This window comes from Neolamprologus multifasciatus, chromosome 11, assembly GCF_963576455.1.
Source record: "Neolamprologus multifasciatus chromosome 11, fNeoMul1.2, whole genome shotgun sequence".
NCBI classification, from domain to species: domain Eukaryota; kingdom Metazoa; phylum Chordata; class Actinopteri; order Cichliformes; family Cichlidae; genus Neolamprologus; species Neolamprologus multifasciatus.
In genome coordinates, this window is record NC_140449.1 from 32,223,636 (window position 1) to 32,238,718 (window position 15,083).

Below are 15,083 nucleotides of genomic sequence, written 5' to 3' on the forward strand. Positions count from 1 at the left end.
CAGTGCCGTGTTGTCTTCTGTAGTTAATATCCACTCATAGAATAGAATAGAATAGAATTCAACTTTATTGTCAGGGCAACGAAATGCAGTTTGCATCCATCCAGAAGTGCTTTAGCCATTTAGTCATGAGTTGTCAGAGAAAAAGCTTAGAGAGGCAAACTAATGATTTGGCGGGTCCCTAGTTTCTCCAGAATTGATCAGAGTTAGTATTGGCTCTTTAGTGTTGCCGTGGTCTTTCTCAAAAACTATGCATCAAGACATAAAGTCTAGCCAGAAGCGGCATTATAAATGCAACATAAAGCGGCCTGAAACAGAGCTCAGTAATCCTTTTCAAACATTGGATACATTAGTATTTTGTCATCTAGCAAAGCCGTTTCCAGCGCAAACCTTCTCTTAAGTAAAAGAAATAATGCAAACACGATTACTTTGCATTACTTTGGATATATGATGAATGCACAGTTCAGTAATCTTTTCCATTCCAGTAGCGAGACAAATTCGTATGTTCAAATCTCGCTAGCAGACATTTTTCGTGCAAATCTTGCCCTTGTCCTGATCATCTGCCTATCACACGGAGAATGAAAGGAAATAAACACGATTACTTTGGCGACATAATAAATTCCCCGCATAACCCAACATATTCATCTAGCTGCAGCGGTGCAACGATAATCAATGCGGTAAATCCTTAGCTGAACTGCAAATTAATTCCTTCCCTTTAAGCATTGATCACTGGATCACCCCCACGGAGGAACATATATTTGGATTAAGGCCTGTCCTTTTGTTAAAGGGCTAGATAGAGTTTGTGGGAGTTTGTACGTTTGCTCCGAGAAGGCAAACGACACAAACACAATTGAGTTGAACTTGAAGAAGTTCATCTGTTACAAGAGACGGGAACAATGTGCTCTTAGTATATTTTTTGGCCGCCCTTCCAATTGCCACTGCAGTTCAATTAAGGCGACTGACCCCGTTTCCACTGCCTTTTCATCCTCACTGTATGCCAGAAACAACTGGTTCAGTCAAAGCTTTTTCTGTTTGCATATAAAGACCCACACGCCGCAAAGGAATCTGGCTGGCCCAGAAATGTGCAGTCAATTATTGCTTATTGTTGCGGGAGATTCGCATATGCCGAAGCATCGGGAACATCTCAAGACTCCGCCGTCGTCAGCAGATGGGCGTCCACCGTGCCGTAATGTATTTACAACACGGCACGCGTTACCTCGCAGGGTTGAACCCTGCGCGCGCAGACGCCGGATCGGCGTGCTCGGGGAGGAGAAACAGGTTTGAACATACCGTGTTATCGGCTGCGTTTATCTGCATAGTGTTGCCTGCCAGTGCTGGGCCTCTGCCAGGTTCAAGGAGGAGGAAAGACAGTGATGCATTGTCTTCCCCTTTCTTTTAGCTCGCTGCCTTATTCAGACACAGGAGGTTTGTCTGGCTGTCTCAGAAACCGTCTTCTCCTCCAACCAGCCAGCCACAACAATAGCCACCATCATTTCTTCATCGCCGAGTTTCCCTTTTCATTTTTTTTTGGTGTCATCTTGGCCTTTTTTGTCCAGATGGTTAAAATCCAAATGGTGCTCAAAGTACTTTTTGTTGGGTTGAATGTGAGGCATTATTTTTGGTCACGCAGTAATCTGAGAAAGGAGGGCGGGAAAAACCTCAAATGGCAAATTGATGGACATCTGTTGGCTTATTTTAGTTATTTATTTTTGCGGTGGCCGAGGTCAGCTTGATGGGGCTGATAACAAGCAAATGAGATTAGGGGGAAGGTGTTGGTCCCCTGTCTGTCTGCCTGTCTGTCCGCTCGGCCTGTCTCGCAGCAGAGCCAGATTTTATTTTAAACGTTCCTCCGAGCTTCCATGTTGGGGGTGTTTGCAGCAGTAGTTCGGTGGCGAATGGGTGGGTGGGTCGAGCGGTGAATACCATGCTGTTCTCTGACAGAGCAGGCCTATGCTCTCATTGGCAGCTTGTGACTGCAGCACACATACACGGTGTACTGCATTGCATAGCTGGGTGAATCTTGCGCATGAATTCAACTATTGTGTTGCAAGGAAACCGTTTCTCTCAGAACACCCGGTTACTATTTATATCAATATTATACAATGGTCTGCTGAAGCTCATGGGGCTGTGCTCAGATCTGACCTCTAGGGCCCCGAGGTGTTCTTTTAATTTGGCACCCCATGACCCCGTAGCCCCATGAGCCACCGGTAATGTCTGTTTCAAAACAAAGAAAAAGAATCCTTGATTGTCAGTCCAGTTGTTTGAAAGTAATTAATAATTAAGCAACAATGACCCAGAGGCAGCGGATTACAGCGCAATATTGTTGCAGGTGTGTGCCAGCATAGCAAGATAATCCTATGCCTTTCAGTACTTATTGCTTCAATGAACCTGTTTGCAGCATCTGTGAGTTCAACTGAGAGATGTGCTTTGTATCCAAATAAACTGCCTTTCCAGTTCACTACTTAATCTGTGATTTCTGAGGTTATCTAGGTTGGAAAAAATGTGTTTGGATGGACGGGTGTTTGTATAGTGCTTTTCTAGTCTCGCTGACCGCTCAAAGCGCTTTTTATACTTATACATGCACCCGTTTATGAAACATTTTTTTCACTTTAAACACTCGCATGCTAATAGCTACACGTGGGGGCAATTTGGAGTCCAGTATTTAGAGTATGCGAAGGACAAGCAGCCTGAGAACTGACCTCTGATCTCCTGAGCCATAGCTTTCTTTATTTGGTCAGCTGTAAAGCTGTTTGTCCTTGAATGCATAGTAAATATGATTTATTAACCCTTAAAGTGAAGGTTAATTTAAGAAGTCGGGATGTCATGAAGAATTGCAGTTTTTGGGAGTCAATGGTGTGACTTTGAGGTCAAACTAACGATTCAAATGAAAACAACGCAACAGTTTTCAAAATTTAGTGGAAAACCGTAAAAGGCCTACTTTGTGGCGTTTTCCGAAAGTGCAAGTGATTTCCCACCATGGGCAAATTACAGGTGCGGCAGACGCAGAGGAGACTGAGGAAAATGAAAGTTTACACCGGTTTTAGGTCACCGTTCGCTTCCAACACAGTTTGGTCGTCGTTTTTCTGCTGGCTGTTGAGTTCTAGCTCGGCTGACATTGTTTTCTGCGGTTGCGAACTGCGAGGGGGGGATGAGAGGTGCGAAGATTAGAACTGTAGAGTCCACCTAATAAAAATAAATCTGTTACTTCTGTTTCTGATATGAATGTAGGTTTGCTGTAACTGATCATTATCAAAGTTATCAGCCAAAGACAGTGTAGCGAGTAGAAGTAGACTTTTGGTTCCTGTTGCTGCAGCGTTTTGTAGTCATGCGATATGAGAAAATGCCTTTACAACAATGTTGTTGTGAAACACTTTGAGAGAGCGCCATATTCTCTATTGGTCGTCGAACAGGCCTGTTCTGAACTACCTGTTCTGTTTATTTATAGAGAGCCCTTAATGATCTTCAACAAAACACTGAGTACACTGCATTGAAGAGCCCTAGATTTTTGTTTTCTGGGCCGTATTGGAACACTTTAGCGGCAGGGGCAGCAAGTTCCATGATCCAATCAAGAGCAGTTGGTGCTTGTCAGCTGCAGTGGAGAGGCTCAACAAATTACATTAAACAATAAAGGGGAAAACAGATTTGAAACAGTATGGTAATATCAGTGGAGTGCGGGAATGTTGAACATAAAGTCTCGTTGATGGGGTAATTTTCGTGAAAAATAGTCATATTTAAGTAGGTTTCATATCAAATAAATTTCACGGTACGCCGTATTTTACAATACATTTGTTACTTTACTTTATCCCAACTTTCTTTCTTCCAAAGTTCAAGAGGGAACTGCTCACTTCTTTCTCTGTCTCGCTCTCGTTGTCCCTCTCCATCGCTGTCCTCTCTGCCGTCCCCCTGCCTCTGCCTGGACTGTGGAAGCAATGCAATTAGACAAACACAAACAGAGCTCTTGAAGCTGGAAAGTGCTGACTGTCCGCAGTGTTGGACAGGGGCGGCGTTTAAAAACATCATTTTCTTCGTGGCACGTGATCCTTCCTTCAGCATCGTCTGTGGCAGCCCAGTCGAAAGCAAAAAAAGAGAGAAAAAAAAGCCACACAAACGAACATTCACACTCGTGAACTAATAAACTCTGTACTTTATTTCATCAAATGGACTTCCTGGCATTGGAATGGAGTTCACGTCGCGCCTTTGTTTGATTGGCTCTGCTACTTTGGGTTTAATCCTGCTGGTTTGGGGAGTGTTTGAGTTGGATTACTCCATCGTTGGGCTGGGGTACTGTTTCTCTGGCTTTGACAAGATGGTGTGTGGTGGTTTGTGTGCGTCTGTTTGTGTTTTGTTTTTTGTTTTTTTGGGGGGGGGGGGGTGTCTCTGTGTGTGTGTGTGTGTATTCTTCCTCACTACCGAATCAGCTGAAACCACAGACAGCCCAACTGGAGCGCCGTCCAAATCCCTCTGCATGCAAATTAAAAACGCAACAATAAACGTGGCAAAGGAACAAGGTGGGCACGCAGGCTTTATGGCCCCCTCTCCCCCACCTTTCTCTCTCTCCTTCCCTCCCTTTATGTCTCTCTCTCCCTCTCTTTCTCCCCCTCTCGCCTTCCTCCAAAACCCCTCCTGGGTTTGATGTGGCTTATGGGAGGAGTTGGAACAGGGGACAACCAAACTGCTGAGTTATCTCTTGCATGCAGTGTGGCGGCGTGGCTCTGCCCTCCGTGTGTGTGCGTGTGTGTCTGCGTGCAGACCAGCAGCACGGTGTAATCCTGTGGAAATGAAAGGTGCTGCCGCGCACTGGCCGGGAGATTACAGCGCCGCTCTGTCGCGCTGCCAGGACAGACTACCCGGCTGAGAGAGCGGCCCTCCGTAACACACACACTCGCACACCTCGCTGCCTGTCTTTGACGCCGCGTTTCCTCCTCGCTGCTTTCTGCTCCCCCGGCCATCCCTCCTTCTTCATCCTCTCTTGTTCCTTTACAGCTCTCTTCTAGCTTCACTACAATTCCCACATCACTGCAGGCCCCCCCACTTCGTTACCCTTCTCTCTCTCCCACGCAGCTCTTCGGTGCGTTATTTCCTTTCACTCTTACTCACACACTCACACGCTGGCCTGCTGAGGTTTAGGTCATCACGTCTGACCACGTCACTCTGCCCCTGTGGAGCCCTTCTGTCTGTGCAGTCCTCAGTCTTTCACTCGGCTCCGTGAGCAAACATAAACACACATTTAGCAACTGTGACCGTGAGGCGTTTCTGTTTGTAACGAAATGAAAGGGAAGGGAGATCAGTAGTTAGAATCGAGTTACCAACACTTTAAATAATAGTTTGACCGAGCAACAGTTCTGATCATTTTCTATTTTTATTGTGTTCTCCCTTTATACTGGAGAAGCAAACATTTTACATTTTTTATATTTTGAAAACAAAACGTAGCCTGACTTTGCTAAGTCTTCATGTTTTTTGCTGATTATGTGGATGTCAGTCGACATCAGCAAAATCTGATGGTACCAATAATAAGCTGACATGTTGGTGCATCGCTTCCTGCAGCTGTTTTTATGAGCAATAATCCCGCCCACTGATTTCTTGGTCATTTCAATTTATCATTAGATTCGTATGTGTATTGTATCTTGATCTTCAAACATCCAATGAACATTTGAACTCGAACATCTTGATTATTTTAGCAACTGATTAGTTCCCTATTTAAACAACAAAAATTTAATATAACAAAGAATAAAATATCAAAGCAGTATGACCGAATGAAAGGAGACCAACTGTTATCATGCATGTTTAAGTCACGTTTTCAAATACATGAACAACTACGAGTGAAATACATGTGGAGGGGGTTAGCGCTTCCTGTCGGGCTCTCGCTGAATCTTTTAATCACCAAGGTCAGACCTCTTTGTGCATTGTGTTAATCAAATAAAGCCTTTTCTTACTGCACTTGTCTTATACTGTTCCTCAGCTCTGTCTTTCATGGCCCTCTGCTGGAGCATTTTAAACATGGGAGTCACTCACTTCCTCCCAAGGGTGCTACTCAATATGCCAGTACGTCTTTCTTGTCATATTAAAATGTTCCCTCCTGCTGTGCTGCTTGACCTTGTCTACCTTACGCCTTCATCTTCAGCTGTGTAACCCAAAAAAAACAACCCAATGGTGCATTTTATGAGTGGTTTTCGTTTTATTTTGTTCATTTTAGTGAAAAAATGTGTTTATTATTTTGAAATGGTGTCACAGCGGCTTTTTCTTCCTCACAGTACTTTGATGCTTCCGATAGAAGCAGCTCTGTTTTAAGGTTTCGTAGTCTGCTGCAACTGTGCTTAAACATTTTGGAGATCACAGATTGGGTCCAAATTGCAGTACATTCTATTCTTACTGATTTGTATCCTTTTTCTCCTTCCTTCCTTTCAAATGTTTTGTCCAGGGCTGGCTCTGTGAGCTGCTGCGCTGGAAAGAGGATCCGTCTCCAGAGAACCGAACACTCTGGGAGAACCTCTCCATGATCCGACGCTTCCTGAGCCTCTCTCAGGCCGAACGCGATGCCATCTACGAGCAGGAGAGCAGCGCCGGCCAGCAGCACCACAACGAGCGGCCGTCGCACTTGATGCACATTTCCAGTGACCAGCTACAGGTGAGTGTGATATTTTTCACAAGATTATGACCTGAGCCAGTGCCTTTGGGCAAGGCACCGAGCTAAAACTACAGCAGATGTGTTCCAGAACATGAATATTGAATCACAGCAATATGTTTCTGGGGTTGAATCCTCTGGTTGGCTGTGGCTGATCACGTGTTGGGTTAACTGCTTATTCTAAACTGTGGATGCCAAAGTAAAACATAAGGTGCTCCCCTCCCCCAGCTGTTAAAAAAATGGATAGATGGATCACTAATTGCTAAATCAAAGCAATTTGATTATTTGTGCTTGTGATTTGGATCTCTTTTTGGTACAATTTCTTATGAAAAGTAGTTTAAAGATATTATGTAACAGAGGAGAGAATCATTTTTAAAAATCCTAATGAAGTCTGATTATTGTATCTGTGCATATCCTGTTTTCCAAAGGTCTGTGTCGAGAATAATTTAGTTAAAAAAAAAAAAGGGGAAACCTTAATTTTCCCCATTTGACTTCTTCTTTCAGTAATTCTCCAGGAATTCGAGTAAACAGCACTCAGGAGTTTCTGCGAACACATAAATTAACAACACGGCAACACTTAAAAGTTGCTACTTTTTAAGCAAAAACCGTTTTCAAAGATATCATTAGGCTGAACTTGCTTAACAGAGCTGCTTTATAAGAGACATCTGGCAGATGAATAGAAAATAACACACAGGCTCGGTTAACGGTCGAAACATCTTAATGAAGTACAATAATACTTCTATTAAAAGTCTGAGCCACAGCAGAGTGGTTGATTAGTTATTTGGTTACTTGGATACAATGGCAGCGTTTCACAAAGACTGTCATTTAGTGGATATAAATAAGGTAATAGGATTTCTTTGACAAATCAGTTTGAGCAGCAGATATGGAATGAGGGAATTTTGTGCATACTTTGCATGCAAATGCGAAACGGTTACAGATTGATAAAATAGGATTATTTCTGATTTAATGGTGCAGTTTTACAGTGTCCATAAGAGAGTTGTGTTTAACTATTTTGCGCTGCTCTTTTACTAACGTGATACATTAGCCAAATTAGCTCACATTTGCTCAACAAGAACTAGCCGGCTCAGTATATGGGTACAGTAAAAATCACATCTTTGGGCGCATTTATGCAGCTGGCAAGCAGAGTCCCTGCAAAGTGCTGTTTTGCAAACTTCATTATGAAACACCTATCTACAGTGTCTGACTCAGAAATGAAAATAAAAGAGCGCCCATTCTGCAGGGTCAATAGAGACCACGAGTTGCCCACTCGCTCGCTCTCCAACCACACAATGAGACATTTTACGAGTAATGTGTCATGTGTTTACACTAACGGGACTCTGGCGGCAGAGCGAAAGCCATCGATAGCATTCTCACACGGCGGCAAATCAGCCGGACCATCGCGATGTGAATTGTGCACAGGGAGCTTGTTTATCACTGCCGGGCAATAGAGGCACGATAAGCAGCGCGGGATATAATAGAGAGGCCAGTTTGCCTGTGAATTCCCAGTGTGCGTGGAGCCGATCGTGTCACTCATGTGTACGAGTGTCTCTGCCGGTGTGGGGCTGTTGCCTCCTCTACCTCCACAATGAGACTCAATCTCCCACTACCAAAAAAGGAAAAACATCATATCTGCAGAACTGATTGCATTCAATGAGATATTACATGGAAAATTCCTTCAACCAAGTGCCTGTTCTATACACAGCAGGCCCATTTTTCCTCACAACTCAATTGATTTTAATGAAAGGCCTTATTAAGGCGCCGATAAGTGTTCACTGATAACATCCCCATCTCCTTTCTCTTCCCTCTCTCCTTTTTTTTCCTCGCTGCAGGCTCAGCCGCCTCAGACGCAGCAGCAGCACCAGCCCTCCATGTCCCTCCACCCCTCCCAACAGCCCTTGCAGCAACAGCAGCCCAACACCGGTCCCCGGTTGCCACCTCGCCAACCCTCCACCGCCTCTCCGGCCGAAACGGAGGACGAAGGCAGCCGCGGAGGGAGCATCAAATCCCGCACGGGCGGAGGCAAGATCTCCCTGGAAGCTCTAGGTATCCTGCAGAGCTTCATCCAGGACGTGGGCCTGTACCCCGACGAGGAGGCCATCCACACCCTTTCAGCCCAGCTGGACCTGCCCAAGCTCACCATCATCAAGTTCTTCCAGAACCAGCGCTTTTATGTCAGTCACCCAGCAAAGGCACCCAAGGAGCCCATTAACAACAACAACAACGCCGCCACCATCGCAGCCATCGTCAACAACACCACCAGCAGCAGTAGCAGCAGCAGCAGCCCGGCCTTTGAGGAAGAGCTGACGGACTTCAGGGAGAGCGGAGAGCTGCTGAAGGAGCTGGACGAGAGCACGCAGACCAACAGCACCATCTTCTCCATCAAGATCGAAGAGCAGCTGGGCCGAGGCGCCGAAGCCCAGTCCGAGTCGGAGCACGAGGCCAAGGAGTAGGACTCTCCCTCTCAAACATGTACTGAGAGTTTTCCTGTGCACACAGACTGGTGACTGTGCTAAATGTAACGCTCTGGCCGCCACAGAAACACCACACTGCAAACAAAGAAAAGTAGTGTTTTCAATCAGTACAGCATCTGGACTGTATGAGGAGTGTTCATATATATATATATCTATATATATATATATATATACACACACACATATATGAACTCACAGTGCGAAATGAGTGTTCACACACTGGAAAGCCCATTTCAGACTCAGTAATACAAAAAGTACTACTTTTTCGATTTTGTAAAACTTGTATTATTCACTGTAAAGACTGATGCATCGTTTAAATAATCTGCACAAAAAAATTATTAAGTATGTTGCCGTGGATATTTGCTGACTGCACTCTATGTCTGTTGTTTTACACTGACTTACTTTATCTTTTTGAGCTACTGATTATATTGAAAAAGGAAAAAAAAAGTTCCCCTGGAGTTTGCTAGGACTTCGATAGGTGTTTACGTATGTGATGTTTAACTGGATTTCTTTTTTTTTAAGAAAATAGCAAATGAAATCAAGGACCATGTGGATGACAAGGCCTTAATTATGAGGTATCAAGTCTGGAGCCTGCTGGCAGATTAGTTATTCTTTTTAAAAAGCGCATAATGTGATTATGGATCACTCCAAACTCTGGAACGCGATCACCCAGCCCAGGTGCATCTACGAGAATAGCTCAGTCTCTTTACATATTATTTGTTAGGGAAGAAATATAAATATATATATATATAGACATTATATTGTAACTGTAAAAAAAAAATACAGTCTTAAAAAACTATGCCAACAAATGCCTTGTACTATACGGCACTGCCGATGTTAGATTATTTTGCAAAACCTTTGTCACTGTAACTTTCTGAATTGCCACACAGTTGGAAATGTGAATTTCACAATGTTTATGTTGTCTGACATTATTTATTTGCAGTTCATGCAGTGTTTCTGATGTAATTACTTTTTCTAAAAAAAAAAACTGAAAAAAAAAACAGTTTACGTTTCCTCGTGCGCGCTCTCTCTCTCTCTTTTTTTTATTCCACCAATCTTGTTTCTATTTATAAATGTAATTTCAGTGGGCAGTAAAAACAAGAAGTGTCTTAAACGTTTTAAATGGAGAAATGTGCTTTAAAGGTTGCCTATAAAAAGTGCTGTATGTCAAGCAACTCATGCTACAAGCTTCACAATTAATGTTGTATGCAATTTTTACTATCATGCAAATAAGCTTAGGTAAAATGACTAACCTATAGAACACCTTAGAAAGAAAAACATATGCAATCTGTGTGAAAATCGATGTCTGCGATGTGTCTTCCTTTGGTTAAGAATCCAATTCAAAAAGCTACTCCTGTATAAATATTCTGTAAAAAAAAGTGTTTCTTTTTTATGAGTTCATTTCAATGAGAACACCAGTTATTTTGTTACGACTGACTGTTTTATAAGTGTTTCTCGGTTCCTTTCGGCAGAAATGTTCTAACTAGAAGTGGTTATTGATTGTTAATTACACAATTAAACTGTTTGTATTGTACCACAGATTTCTTGGCATTAACTTGACCAGGCTCTTGACACCAGAGGCGTGTTTGTCTCCTCTGGAAACAGGAGAGGAAACAATGTGAAATGGTTGTTTTTTTTTGGTTTTTCTTGGTTTTCTTTTTGCTTTTTGCTTTCAAAGATCAACTCCAATTACTGACTCATTCCGCTGCGATCACTGAACCCATGTCACTTGTAATATCTGTAAATATCACATCTTATGAATCATTGATTGTTTAATATTGTAAATATATTTGAAGTTTGTGCAAAAGCTCACCGTACAAAGCTGAATCGCCATTCTGTCGTGCCTCTTCCTCCCAAAACCGACTGTACCGGGGCTCTTCTGCTGCATCTCCACTTCTACATGCTGAGTGTATGTGAACCACCTTTGAAATCTAAAATAAATAAATGTTAGGTGTGAACACCTGTAATAGCAAAGCCCTCTGCAGGAAGTTCGGCTATAAAACAGCGCAGGTGTCCTGACCTTGCCGTAAACCCCAGGCAGGGCCAGGTGTCTAAACCTTTAGGAAATTACCCCCACCCGTTCACACCCTGAGATATGTGCCAGCCTGTCTGGACCAGCGTTCCCTTTGTGTTGTGCTGTTTTTATCCCATAAATATAGAAAGAAATCCACAGTGCAATGTTGCGTGCAATGTTGCGTACAATGTTGCGGGAAAAGAACAATCAAACGAAACAGACATATAGAAGTGTCAGATGCTCTCAAGAGGACATCCTTTTGTCAGAGGTGATCAGAGGGTACACGATAAGTGTTAAGAGGTGATAAAAAATGACATTAGCGCATGTCACAGAGCAAAGAGGCGCCATTATGCTTCATTATTTCTCCATTTTGACATTACAAATGGCTTACTCACTGACAAACAGAGGTGAAGGCACCAACAAACAGGAACTCTAGCGTAATACTCCTCCTCATTATCACTGTTTTCACAAGGATCAGCTATATTTGCCGCACGCTTACAAAAGGTTTTTCTACACAGATGGCTAATACTTTGCTCTAACAGTGGTTCAAGACTTGATTTCTGATGTTTTCTGGAAAAGTTCAGCTATAAAGTGAAATATCCTACAGAGGGGTTATCCGGTGTTCTCCAGCAGCTGTAAAAAAAAGTCTTGGGCAAACATGGTGTTATTTCAGGGGATCGTGAGATGAGGAGGTTTGCCATGACAAGAAAGAGCCAGTTCTGTTTCACCATGGGTGGGTATCATGGGTGATTGCTCAGAGAAGACTGGCAAGCACCGAACAGGTTTGATACTCCATCTCCATTAGGCTGTTCGCTGGCTCTCCACGCCACCACACGCACTTCAAAGACTTTCCCTGATGTCAAAATAGAAATCATAATTACGACAAGAATGGTGACTGATGAATCACTGACTCCGTTACCCCCGGGCGCCTCATGCTGTTGCTTATTTAGAAAAAAAATTAGCAGGCTACACAAATTTACCAGAAAGCTTGTAGATGATGCCACATCATACTGTGGTATGCCGCCGGTGGAGAAAGAAGCCCAGCAGATACAGTGTCTTCTTGTGATATTTGTAGAAATCCTCAGCGTCAGAGCAAATAAACAGCTTCCACATAAAGACGTGGCTGGCAGACGGTGGGCTGGAGAGGCTGAGGTCAAAATGCCAAACAAAGTTTATTTTTAACTAAATTCACAGGTATGTATATTTGGATGTCACGGGAGGTATCCAACTTTAAGCGGAGATATCGTGTCGCATATAAAGTGATGTTTTACCTGCAGGTCATAGGAGCTTAATGGATTTGGTGTAGAGCTTTGCCTTACATTTGCACAGGCCAGGCATGGAAGTTCAGCAATAATGCAACATGCACAAAAAAGTCTGTTTTTTAATTGCGTGTCAGTTTTACATTCATAAATATGTGATATATATATATTATTACATATATTTTTGACTGACAACTATCCATCTCAATTAGATTTAGTACTTTATGTTAAAATTATGTTATCCAAATGAATGGAAGATGCACATACACTTTTAATATTTGGTCCAAATATTTTTTAATATATTTAAATATATACATATATATATATATATATATATATATATATATATATATATATATATATATAATATTTATATTTCACAAAAGCCTGTGATGTAACAAAAAAAGGACATTGTCAAAGTGGATAAAGATTTTTAAAAAGATTTTTAAAAGATTTTTAAAAACCTGCACTTAATATTCTTTACAAATGTGTCATCTTAATGTAGTATCTTATTTTTAGCATGTTTTCAGAGTTAAATAATTTTCTGTCTGATAACTAAATATGTCAGTGCTGTGAGGTAAAAAGTACCTTCTGTGCTCCGTCAAAGAGAAGCTCCTGAGTGAGGCCTTTAATTCCAACTGCCAACATGTCAGATTGTCGTGCTGGACGGCTTCCAGATTTGTGGTGAAAAGTGTTTAAGTACAGTATTTTAAAACATTGTACACAGCTACACTCCACCAGTGCACAAATTGGAAAGACAAATGGTGGACAGAAACAGAACTGAAGTGACGATTTAAAATCAAACATCCCTGATGAAAAACCTAAAGTAGGAGTATGTTATCCCACTAATGTGTATTTTAGATTTCTGGGCTGCACAGCTGCACGATGGACACATTCAAAGAACGTATACATGCTCCACTGAACACAACCCCCCAGGGTACATGCAAAGATGTCAATCAACAATGAACATTAACACTTCACAGGCGATTTGAAGGAAGCAGGAGTTTGAGCTTTCTGAATGCAGATTTGAGGGGATGCGTCATATTTTGTGTGTGTGTGAGTGGGTTTTTTTTTTCCACTTTGTGTTATCATAACAGACACTTAGCAACTCTGAAAAAAGAGCTCTGAAAGTGTCTCAGTGTTGGGTAAACCAGGAGAAGGGCTCACGGCTTGGCCCGGTCCCTCACAGGCTCTGTTTCGTAATCGCTCACGTGATATTTGATCCAGTGTTTGCACTCATCAGACTAATAGTCGACGTTCAGCACTTAGAGAGAAATTCTGAGAATTTTACAGCATCATGAGGTGGTATAATTTTATTTCTTAGTGCTGGGGAGAAATAGGACATCTTACTTGGAAAACAGAGGTTAACATAAGTTTTAGAGCATGACCTTAAAACTTCAATGCAAAGGAAGCATTTGAAACTTCAAACATGGAAGGAAGGTGGACTGTGTACACGATGATATATGACTGATTCAAATAACACCCAAAGATGTGCAGTTTTGCATTGCTTCAGACCGTGTGTAGCTTATTGTCAGATTTTATTATTTATTATCGTCAGATCAATCGTCAAGGACTTTCCAAGTTGCAGCAGAATCCAATTCAATTCAAGTTTTCAATTCAGGCTCATCTATATAGCACCAAATAACAACAGCAGTCTCCTGAGGGTGCTTTGTATGATAAGGAATAACACAGAGAAAACCCCAACAAGGAAACCACCGCTTCTGAGCAAGCAACAGTGGGAAGTAAAAACTCCCTTTTAACAGGAAGAAGCCTCCAGCAGAGCGAGGGGCAGTCATCTGCTGTGACAGGTTAGGGTCGACGGGAGGAAGACAGAACAAAAAATACACTGTGGAAGAGTCAGAGATTATTAATAACTAATGATTACATACAGAATGGTGTATAAATACATAGAGAATGAAAGAGGTGATTGAAGAAGAAAGACGTCCCAGCAGCCTAAGCAGCGCAACTAAAGGAATAATAACGCAGAAGTGCCAAAAACTCCATTTCCTTTAGTAAGCTTGTTCCAATGGCGAGTGAATCCTCGCACAGCCTTCATAACAACTCCAAGTGGGGTGATTAAAATTTTTTTATTAACTCTTTCATTTAAAAACTGGATCTCAGACATGGCCACTTTAACACCTGATCGATCAAATAGTCATCTCTGGTATTTGGAGTCACTAAACTGGACCTCTCTACTGTGTTTGTGCCTTTTTGACAATTTTTAAAAATGTAATTATTTTACAGTTAAAATATCTTATTTTGTGCTGCCGACCAAGGTCTGTGCTTCAGTTTTGGTGAGTGTCTGTTACTTAGCACCAGTGTTGGGGAGTAACGGAATACATGTACCACGGTTACGTATTTAAAATACAAAATATGAGTAACTGTATTCCGTTACAGTTACCGTTTAAAAAGGTGGTATTTAGAATACAGTTACTTTGTTGAAATAAATGGATTACACGGCGGTACTTCCCTGTTTCATATTGTGGCGGGTCAGGACTGTTTGGGTTTTGTTTGACAGCTACGCTCTTTAGTTCCAGGCGGCAGCGTTGCGGTTGCCATGGTTACAAGGTGACGCTCTCCCTCTGTGTGTTTCCTGGGTGAGAGAGCGCCTTTTGTTGTTGTTGTTGTTGTGCTAAGCTAACAGGCAGAATGCTACAAGCATAGCTCTGAAGAATGTAGCCTCATGGGCAGTGTAGTCCATGCTGCAGGGAGAATGGACT

General features: G+C 42.3%; 1 protein-coding gene across 4 annotated transcripts in view; it reads left to right on the forward strand.

Moving 5' to 3' along the window:
- Window positions 1-10,624, forward strand: part of satb1b (SATB homeobox 1b) — a 57,712-nt gene extending 47,088 nt beyond the window's left edge. For all 4 annotated transcript variants that reach the window (XM_085178281.1, XM_085178280.1, XM_085178283.1 and 1 more), the window contains 2 exons: window positions 6,416-6,622; window positions 8,449-10,624. In XM_085178281.1, the coding sequence (XP_085034407.1) occupies window positions 6,416-6,622; window positions 8,449-9,069 (828 nt within the window). In that variant the 3' untranslated portion in view covers window positions 9,070-10,624. The remainder of the gene's footprint in view (window positions 1-6,415; window positions 6,623-8,448) is intronic.
- Window positions 10,625-15,083: the final 4,459 nt, after the last annotated feature.